Source organism: Metarhizium brunneum, chromosome 7, assembly GCF_013426205.1.
Source record: "Metarhizium brunneum chromosome 7, complete sequence".
Taxonomy (NCBI): Eukaryota; Fungi; Ascomycota; class Sordariomycetes; order Hypocreales; family Clavicipitaceae; genus Metarhizium; species Metarhizium brunneum.
The window spans coordinates 1,612,917-1,623,818 of NC_089428.1; the positions used below are offsets into that span (position 1 = coordinate 1,612,917).

Consider the following 10,902-nt stretch of genomic DNA (forward strand, 5'->3'; position numbering starts at 1 on the left):
TTAATCAAGATATTTGACCATCCCCAAGCACACGACAGCATGCTGCATCAATGCTTGTACAGATACCTCAGCACTCGATGTCCCAGTGCCTCTTTATCCAATGCCAAGACCCTCCACCGTGATTGAATACGTACCTACGCCAGCGTCTTGGCGGCAACAAAAACCATACGAACCAGACTCTTCACAATCCATGTCCAGTTCTGAACGAGGTGCCAAAAAGACACCGCGGCAGGCTTTGACAACCGTCTCGCCGAACGTCTTCACTCGGTTTTCTCTACTTGTGTGTACCGCCTTATGCACGGCCTGGCACTTTACAAATCGCCATTGGTGTGACTCGCGGAAGTTGCAAGGCTGCTCAGGGTGTGGGGGCGTTCAGTCTGAGACTGAACTTGCTGTTTCGACGACGCAAGGGCCCAAAGTCACGCAGTGGCATCTGCAGGAACTGATGCCTTTGTCTCGCATTCTCATCCATCATCTCATCTACTACGCGCATCTTCAGCTAGCGACAGTAGACAGCGGACCGGCTTAGTTCGTCTCACAGCACCTACCAGCCGATAATGCCCAATAACCTCGAGGAGCCATGGAAAAATACAATAAAATGCCGGGTTTAGGGGGAAGGGAGAAGGGGATTAGACACGTGGACAAAGCGCATCAAGAGGACGAGGGAGAAAACAAGATGTACATATATACACATAAGAAGTACATTGTGTCTCGTGCACTTTTCTCTTCAGTCGGACGCCTGTTCAAAAAGTATCTACACTCTCCACCTTGACTCTCTCCCAATGACCTTCACAGCCTTTGGTGCCATTTTGATACCTTCAGCTTGGGTAAAGTACTACTCCTTCGTACTGTCTGCTCCTTATATTCTCCAAAGTTTGATGGAAATGCTTCTTACTTGTCTCGATGGAACCAGATTCTTGCTGGTTGCCTGCCAAATTCGAGTGGATGAGCTCGATTAAGCCATTGAGATATTTAGTTGTCACCTAATGTAACCATATGTCAGCCTTATTCACCACGAGTCGTTCGCTGGGCCCTCTTACCGATTCATTCTGTTGATCAAAATAGTAGACATATCTGTCCAGAATCTCGACAAAAAGCTCAATCGAGGTTGCAGTTTCCATGCACGAATCCGCTACACGAAGAGCCCGTTGCAAACATTCCAGTACTCGCTTACCATCGCGGTACAGCTGTTCTAGTAATTAGCATCCGATAAATTACAGTGTACATGGAACATCAAGTGCAAAGGTCATCTTTACCTCTGTTTCTTCTGACTCGCCATTGGATGTGATCGGAGTAGCCCACCAAAGATGACTCGCCAGGTAGACAGCCCGGCATTGATCAGGCTTTCGCAACAATTTGCTACCATGCTGCGCGCATTTAGTTATGAGAGTGTCGTAATTCTCCTTGCCAAAATTCCGCGTCTGGTGAAGAGATGAGGCGATAACACAGACCGCCTGAAATTGAGCCTTAGAATCTGTCACTGCCTCCTCATAGACCGTAAACGCCTGGGCGTAGAACTCATATGCCACCTCCTCGAAGCCCGTCATGTCAGCTGTCTGTCCAGCGCTACAGAACAAACGAAGTGACAGCTCAGCAATGCCAGGCCCATTCACACGAGTATACAAATTACTTAGTGCTGAATGAATAAATTTGTATAGAGCATTGCTCTGCGTCTCCCAGTTATCGTCGTAGTGTTCTCTGGCCTTGAGTCTTCTAGCAAGCTTAATACAAGCGGTTATTAGAGGCGGAGTAGTGGTTCGAATGCGATCGTTGCCCTCGCCGTATGCCTTGCGCGTCATTTGCAGTAGTTTGAACTGGGTGTCGTTGTGTTCCGCTTGTAGTAAATGAACCATTCGAGCCAGCCAGCCTTGTTCTTCCATGGTTTCGTCCGTTTCCACCGGGCGACGTTGTGACGCAACAAGATAGCCTTGCGGTGCCTGGGACCCCTCTTTGACGAGGACCGACATGATCTCCAAAACATTTTCTAGTTGTTCAGTCTTGGTGATCTTTGTTTGATCTTTTAAGAGAGTTCTGATGATTCCACCAGCCACAACACGACGTGTGGGATACGACTGGCACTGGAAGAGAGGGACGTAAGTGGGGAGGGAAAGGGCCGTGAATATGGATACATATCGTGTTAACGGCGCTTGTAGCAGAGCCAAGAGGCTCTGCTGAGCCCCAGGAGAATGCAAGTCGGCATTGTTAATATTCTCCCTCGTCTTTTGTGCGGCATACGCAAGAATCTGGTCCACATAATCCAATCGATCGGGGTAGTTGTTTAGGGCGAGATTACAGAGAGAAACCAAGAGAGCAATGATATCTTGGATGGGCAAGTGCTGGGCCTCCACCAGATTTTTTACCTGCGTGAAGAATACTTCGTAGAGCTGAACGTTGGCGCCGGCCGAGTCTTGACCATTAACGGCTGTGGTTTCAGTTTCAGCGTTGGACGGCGCTGTTGACTCAGCGACAGTGCTCGCTTCATCTCCAGCTGTGGTTCCACCCTCACCCTCATGCTTGGGCGTATCATCCTCACCATGTTTTTGCTTATCCTCATCTTCTTGTGAGATGGTACTCGGCTTCGGGACGGCTTCAGAGGAAGGGGGTGCATCCTTCAGGAGCTGAACCTTCTCCAAAAGTGATGCCAGAGCGTCTGCTTCGATCTTTTCTTGCTCGGGCCCTTTATCCTTTGATCCTTCTCGGTCGGCATATTCAGAGAGGCGGTCCATCAGTCCGATAACAATGGCTTTAACGTTAACGTGAGGGTTCAAGCGCGATACAGCACCAAGAAATTGGTCGAGGGTATGGAGGTGGAACTCGTCTGGAAAGACTTGCGTAATGACCTCGAGAAGGTACTCTTGAGCTAGGACATCGCGGCACTGAACCACCTGCTCCAATAATGGCCCGAGGATACTGGTTTTATACGTCTCAAGATCGACTAGTTGACTCAATCGCACAATATTGCTTCCCACAAGGAGTTGTAGTTCCTTTCGCTCTCGAATGCGCTGTTCGCGCTCTCTGGAGTGGCCCTGATGCTGAAGGCGTACCCATAATTTGTTCATTTCCACAAAGTTGGTCAGAATAAAGTTGATAGAGTCGCCCAGGTTACCCTCCGGACCTTCACTGTCAGAAGTCGGTAAAAAGTCGCGTACTTGGCCAGAGAGATAATATCGCAAAAACAGTCCACGAATTGGGTGCTGAACACCGCGGCTCATGTCCATCATATCCTTCATAAGCTCCTTGACCGGCGCATCTTCAATTGACATGTACGCCGTGCCGACCGTAATCATAAGATATAGTCTGGGAATGATGTTGCCGGCATATTGGACTAATTCGTATAGATCGGCAAGGTGATTGACGGGGTGGCTTTCCCGGAGATGGACCGATAGATAGCGCAAAGCGTCAAAGACAGCCATGTATAATTCATAATATTGCTTAGGGCCGAGACTGCTCGTGCGAAGCTCCGAGACCAAGGTAGAGCTGGTGGATAGACAGGAGATTAGTTCCGGTTGAGCCAGTTAGTAACAAGTCGGAATAACGCACCAGCATTTGAGGGCATCCATGAGTTTTCCAGGAGTGTCGAGGCATTTGCGCATAAGGGATGTCTGTTGCCGCACAGCTACCAAGGCATCCTCAAGCAGGCGAGCCTGGTCCTCTGGAGGCGCCGACGTCGTCATGGTCAAGCTCTGTCCGGTGCGGTGGGCTGGCTTTGGATATCGTGGATAGGCAAAGAGTTGGCCTAGTCGGCATTAACTGCTAAGTGCAAACCAAGACGAGGTTCGTCGTGGATAAGCCTGGCGCGGCAGCAAAGCGTCGGGGTGGTGAGGTTGAAGCTAGGAGCAAGCAGTGTGGTAGGAACTGTGGATGTCACGACATGTAACCAGGTCCACAGAGCACTTGGTTCGCGAAGCAGCACTTGAGGGCTTGGGTGGGTGGTCCCTGGTGACGACAGACACCTGCGGCTAAGTACCTAGGTACTTTCGAGACTGCACTTCAATGTTAACATTGAAGCGGCTCCGCCGACGACACCTAGGCCAGAGAGCTCAAGTGCTCCCTAAAACACGTCGGACAGCGGGGCAGGGGCCTGAAAATAAGGGACCAGCCGCCAGGCGCGCAACGGTGTATCACGTGAGGTACGGGGTCTGGTACTTGAAGCAAACGCTTTCCAGTGAGGATGAGAGGGTGCTGATCTTTTGTACAACCTGACTGCGATTCGGGAAAGTATCTATCGATAGTAATCGATCCCAAGGGATTTTCGAATACGCCAAAGCAACATTGAAATTTTTTTGCATTAGCTGTGGTACGTATTTGAAAGCATAGTGCCTGCTGATAAGAGAATTGACAGCTTCGCAGCGCCAATTGTCGTTGCGCAGGCCATAGCCTTTGATACTGTCCTTGGAGCCGCTTTACTTGTTCCGCCCGGCAAGCCTATTTCTAGTTCATTTGAACGATAAGATTAAGTAGTTTGTGGCTGTTTCTTGATACTGGTAGCCGTCACCACTAGCCCACCCAGCTCCATAACGCATTTTCAGTCCGCGGCAGGAGATTTGGATAACCCAGGATATACAGTCTCTGGCAAGATTTGCCGGTAGCGAGGTGAGCAGTAATGAAATACAGTATATCTTAGCATCACGCCCGATAGCCAGGTACCTCCTCTGACCAAATATATTTCGTCCCCCTATTGTTGACTCAGCACATCCTAATATTTATCATGATACACTTGGTGCTGGGCCGGTACTAAGGTTGAACAATTACATTCAGCCCCGAACAGTACAGCGAGCCAAAGCGTATTGTTCAATATTGGGATACTAAGCAAAATAAAGACAGTATGCGAGATGACTGCGTCTATCACTTTACTCTATGCTCCCACATCCAAAGGTACCACTAATCAAAATACATGGCCATACGGGCCCAAATATCGTCGCACGCTGCATAAAGAATCGTCATTGTCGGTCCGGGCGTCCAACGTGACTCTATGAAATAGCAAAATAACTCTTGTATGGTAAGTGCACCATTTCTTTCTGCTCTATGTTCTGTAACAGTCCCTCTACCATTTGATGAGCTTCTGAGGGAAGAACTCATTAATCAAGTCCATGTAGTAAGGCTTAAGCTCTTCGACAGAAGGGACATTGTCGCTCTTGCTGTAAAGGTCATAAGGGTTGAAAGCTTGTACGGCCTTGAGCATAGCGTGGTCTTTCTTGCACATAAGCTCACGATAGGCGCCCTCTCTGTGCCAAGGATAAAACGAGTGATAGCGAATCATGGCGAGAGCCTCATCAGGCAGAGTAGACTGATCCTTGACCACGTGATAGAGATATTCGTCGTGGCCCCAGCTGAGCATGATGTTGTCAAGGCCGCACCCGGGAGAGTAGATGCCGAACTTGGTGTTGTAGATGGGATCCTTGGTATCGGGGTTGGCCTCAAAAGTCTCGGGCAAAATGATGCGCTTATCGAAAGCACAGCCAACCGGGAATGTGTCTCCAACTACATCCCACTGACCTTGGGTCTCAAGCTCGGGAAAGAAAAGCATCAGCTTACCCAAGTCATGGATGAGACCGGTCAGCTGCATCCAACGAGGCTTGCCGTCGCGGCGAATGGCCTCCGCAGACTGGAGGAGATGCTCAATTTGAGAGAGGGTGGTATCGGGGTCGGACTCATCGATCAGAGTGTTGAGCTTCTCGATAGCCTGCCAGACGGTCATTTCAGGTCGAACTCGGGAAGCGCTGTTGAAACGGTTGCGAGCAGCCAGGTTATAAGCAACAGTCTGCTTCTTGTGCTGCTCTCTGTAGAAGTTCTTGACGCGATCGCAGGCATCTTCGTACTGACGGAACTGAGACTTGTCCTTCTCGCTGTCAAACTTGGCCTCAGAGTCGTATTTGATGCAGTTCACATCATCGATGGCATCGGACAGGCTCTCAAGGACTTGGCCATCATGGGTGGCAGGTGGAAATTCGACGATGGCTGAGGGGGCCATTGTAGCTGTGTTTACGAAACTTGGATTTGGTATCGTAAGATGTGTTGTCAGGTGCCCTTGAAGACGATAGCCAGCTGGTCAACAGTGTTGTAGGAATATCAGATCGAAAGATACTGTTCTCCTCTCAATTGTTTGGGTCCGGATTTGGGAGGTCAAAATCGGCGGAATACAAGTCTTGCTTTCCGAGGTGAAAGAGTATCACCAGAAAAGTGAGGACTATGTGAAGAGATTCCAAGCAAGATCTGAACCGAACCGAAAGAGGCTCGAGTGCTGCCAGGCCTTAAGTATGTATGCATAGACTCGTAGAGTATAGGTCCCCGCACCCCAATTTGTAGATTTTCATTTTACGTCACGAAACCCTCCCATGCGCCCTCCGCAAATTTCTTCCCCGTGTCTTGCGTACATACATGCTACACGACCTGGTGTTTAGTGCTCCAGGAACCCACGAAAGATGGATAAAGGTGGAGGGTTGTCCGGCGAGCACTGCCGAGTCAAGTCTGGCTCTATCTACCCCTCGCCAGCGCTTTCCGTTTTTGGCCATCTCTGATACCGTTAGCGTCGAAAACGAGAACGGAACCATGACTGGCATGAGAGCTCCACGTCAACCACACTCTAATCATCGCCGGGTGTTACCCTAAAAGGTATTACAGTTCCTCATGATGTGATCGGATCTCACACACATACTTACAGGCGCCAATTATGCCCATGGTTCCGGCACATGGCAGCGTATGCGACCCCTACGCGAAGCCTTGGCCTTCTGCGGGTGATTGAAAGGGCATGGTTCTCCGCGTTGTTGGGAGTTCCGAGCGGAAAACCAGTCCACTGCCGTCGTGGGCCGTTGAGATTCCTCCAAATTCTAATGCGCAGCCTTTACTGACGAACCCCGCGGTCCCGGAATTCACGGACATATGCCGGTTATCAGAATAGGTAATCCGCCCCATCTAATTTCCGATTCAGCTACTCCGGTACGTGGGGTCAACTACATGCCAGTGTTGAGTTATGAATGTCTCTTCCGAGCTATTCGGAGTGAATCAGCCATCACTGTCCCTATTGGTATACACAACATAGACCGAAAAACTGATCGTAGGGGCGTATTAAGTGATATAACCCAGTACCATAGTACAGCCACTATGCAGGTATCTCGATATCTCGGCTTCTTTTGTGCCGTACTGGAGAAACGTCGGACTAGACGAACGCTCTCGACCACGAAACACGTTCAATATTATCGACACAGTTGACGATCAGGTGTCAAAACTAAACCGTACTTTTACCAGCCACATCTCTTGAACCACAAGACGCAAGGCGAGTTGTGTTTGATGTCTGGTATCACTCTCCCCTCAACTACCGTCGCTGCGCTCTTGCGTATTACTTTCTGCTTACTTACCTAGGTAGGCAGGTAGGCACGGTTCTAGTTTGGGAATATAGTGGCGAAAGTCTCCTTCTTTCTTCAAAAACATCGTATGATTGAAAACGGATCTGTCGTCATGTGACCGGCCCTTCGGAACTTCTTGCCAAATTATACTCTCAATGCAAACGTCATCTCATCAGACAATAGCAGGAGATTCTCCTCTGGGCTAGGAAGATGAAGGAGATACAAATTTCATTACAAATCTCGTATACATGTGGGAAGGAACTTTGGTAAGCCGCAAGCAATCATGACCCGTGAAGGCACGCTTTCCCACTCGGGGGCGGTTCCCTTATTGGTATCACCTCTCTGTCTTAGGAATAGCGTCCTCGTTATTTCCTCTCCTTTGATCAAATGCGCTAAAACCTTGGCAAATACTTTATAAATATAATTTATTAGCCAAATTAGTACGTGGGCTGATCTTTGGTTCTCAGAAGTCCCTTGCGGCTTAGTCAAGATGCCCGAAGCATGATAGTTCCTTGTCACGGGGAATATGAGAATGTATGGCAACTGGGCACTAGAAAGATTGTAACTACAGATCCATTTGCATGGGAGCACCGAAATATGTCTCTGGCTAGCTCTCCTGCACCTTCTCTGTATCCTTTCCAGTATGCAAGACGCAGTGGAATCACTGTTCGATGTCCGGCTTGACCGGCGGCGTTATAGTTACTTCGCTGGAGCTGGAATTCTAGAACGGCCCGACGAGTGGAACAAACTGTTGAGTAATGCCTCCAACTTCATAGGCGGTACAGAGGTTCAGAATCCCACAAAACTATAATGACAGTTGGACGGGGGAGTTTTACTGGAAACAGTGCCAATTTGATCTGTAGGTGAAGGACTTCAAAGTTCACCCGTTACCTACTGTTTGGTAACATAATTCGCGGATCATAGCTAACCCCGGATAGAGTAAGTTACGATTGTGTCTGAGTCTAGCCCGTCGTCAGGGAAGAGTTTGCTCGTGATGAAGCGGCCCAACGAGTTCTTGATACCCAATATCCGACACTGACTTCAATAAGATCAGATGATTCACGACACGGTCTGGCCCTTCCTCTTCAAATTTCACCTATTACTCCATACACTTGGCAGTGTATTGGATTGGTTCTCAAGCTCAAATTTCCACCATCCAAACCACGGCAGGAACCTAACATCTGCATTCATGCAATACCGCTCAGCCTTGAACAAGAGACACGCATGTCGAAGCTACGACCAACATGCAGTCAGCAACTGGGGAGGGCAGACCCAGAGAAGTCGCAAAGTCAAAGAGCTGTGTACGATTCGACTTTCACAATGAGGCCATATCCACATATGCAAATTTCTCATCACGCTACAAGCAAACCGAAGGTCATGAGGGCTGTTGGATATGAAACGATTTGATAACGACCACCAACCTCCTCGCATGCACGCCACAACAAGGCACTAATCGGTGTTGGATGCGCAACTCGGGGCCGGGCCATGATGTTGGTCGCTGCGCATAATGTTCCAGTCTGTTGAAATTGTTGACATTTGCTATCTTTGACGGGATGGCGCTGATTCGTCGATGCCCAAACAAAGTACGGTGATCCGGCTGTCCGCCGGTTTTGGGTAGAGGCCCAAATAGGTCATGTGCTACCCTGAGCAGGGGCGAATCTGCATATCCTATTCTCAGTGCTGGCATCGACGCCCACACTACATCCCAATGTTGCACACCGATGACGCACGGCATGTCCATTGCCAGTGACATTTCTGAGTCGAACTACATGTTAGTCGACAACCACGGGAGCAGGCTGCAAGCCTGGCGTGATCCAGCAAGAGGCGTATCGCCAGCGAGGGAAACAGCAGGAAAGAGAGTAATATGTATGTATCAGACGTCTGACGGCTCAGAAAGGTACATACATTTGTACGCAGTACGGAGTACCCCGTTCTTCCTTACAACTGACCCAACCTTGATGTGCAAGAACCGAGGCAGAAATGCGCCGATGGATGTTGAAATTTCAGCGTTGTGTGGGAGACTCCTGGCTCCAGCTACCGGGGGATTGGGATTGGGGCCGATGCAGACCGGTGAGAGACGGTGAGGCAAACCCCAGTCCGTCATAAATAATTTCCAAGCTGGTATGCCTAGGGGGGCAAAACCAGTGCGCAATTGGGGTTGAGATACTCCGTACGGAACACGGACTAACGGAGTCGAGCTTGGCAAAAATTTGCGACAGGCATGGCTATATTGCCACGAGGTACGGAGTACGGAGTGCTAGTACTAGATATCTCGTGGCTTCCGTTCTCTGCCATTCGCCAAGAGACTACATATGTAGTCTGCCAGTTTGCGTCTCCCTCCAACACGAACCATCAGCGAGCCAACTGCATATTGTACATTACGGAGTACACCTGGTTCGTGCTTTGCGCACAACAATGCTAGCTGCGACTTAATGCACGACGTGAAAAGCGGTGCGGATACAGCATGTCCAGTGTGTTGAAATATCGCCACATTTGGCTTAGGGTGAAGAGCTTTGAATAAAACAAAAAGGTATCGAACAGCGTTGAGACAAAGGGCATTCTGGCGGTGAAAGTGACTATTGAGGCTCACGGACATGGTAGAGTGAAGACTGATGAGGGTCTCGTGACAAAGAGACAAGCAGAAGGAGGGAGGATTTCTTGGGGGTTCGCCAAGAAAGAGTATACGCTAACATATTGCAGTATATGATGGTATAGCGGGTGATATGGGGTAACCTGGCTGCATTGCACGAGTCGGTCAGCATTCTACTAAGTACTTTAGGCGAGCTTAAGTCCTAAGTTGAGGCTGCTTGGCCAAGTGCCTGTGTTGTGGTCGAGCGCTGTAGATGGTAAACAGGGGAAGTACGAAGGGGTCTGGTGCGTGCATGTGCGCGCGGTACCTACATGTACTTAAGTGCCTACCTCAAAAGTGCTGCCTCCTGTCCCCTGGGCTCCCAGTTTGTCAAGACATCAACTGCCATGTGGCTCCTCCCGACCTAGCGGACGTGCCTGATCTGTAGGTACTTACCCGTCCAGGTTCCAAGCTCAAGCATCAATAGACACCGTGAGCCTCGCCCCTTCCGCCGAGTTCAATCCAATTTGTTTCTGTTCCCATTCATAAACTGCGCACCTGATCTCAAATCACCTGTTTTTTTTTTTTTTGTTTCTCGGCCTCTTCGGCATCACCCCTGCCGCAATTGTGCCCATCTGGTGTTTCTTTTTTGCGGTCCAGCACCGATTAGTTATAGCCGCCTTGGCCTGCTTAAAAAAAAAAGATACCTGGGCACTTGACGACTGGGGGTACTTCATAGGTCTCGTGCCTGGCCTCAGCCAGTATCTCGACTGCTATTTGGAACTTGAGTACCTGGCGACTCTGTGCTTGGAAACGGGAACCTTGGAAGTTTGGTAAGGTCCCTGTAGGTACTTACCTGGCAGCCTAGGCTTGCTCACCAGCTGGTCCTTGCATCCATCCCTACGACTCAGTCTAGTACCAGACTCCATGCTAACTCAAATTGAAGACGCCATTGACCCTAGCAGCCTAGCAGCCTAGGCCTAGCTCGAT

General features: G+C 49.6%; 2 protein-coding genes across 2 annotated transcripts; both read right to left on the reverse strand.

Moving 5' to 3' along the window:
• Window positions 1–818: 818 nt before the first annotated feature.
• Vps35 (Vacuolar protein sorting-associated protein 35) lies at window positions 819–3,674 on the reverse strand (the record flags this gene model as incomplete). Its single annotated transcript, XM_014688330.2, has 4 exons — window positions 819–983; window positions 1,041–1,187; window positions 1,257–3,477; window positions 3,541–3,674. 4 exons carry the CDS (start codon window positions 3,672–3,674, stop codon window positions 819–821), a joined length of 2,667 nt encoding a protein of 888 aa, XP_014543816.2.
• Window positions 3,675–5,044: 1,370 nt separating this feature from the next.
• Window positions 5,045–5,971, reverse strand: MIOX1 (Inositol oxygenase 1; the record flags this gene model as incomplete). Its single annotated transcript, XM_014688329.1, has 1 exon — window positions 5,045–5,971. The coding sequence occupies one exon, from the start codon at window positions 5,969–5,971 to the stop codon at window positions 5,045–5,047; it is 927 nt and encodes a 308-aa protein (XP_014543815.1).
• Window positions 5,972–10,902: the final 4,931 nt, after the last annotated feature.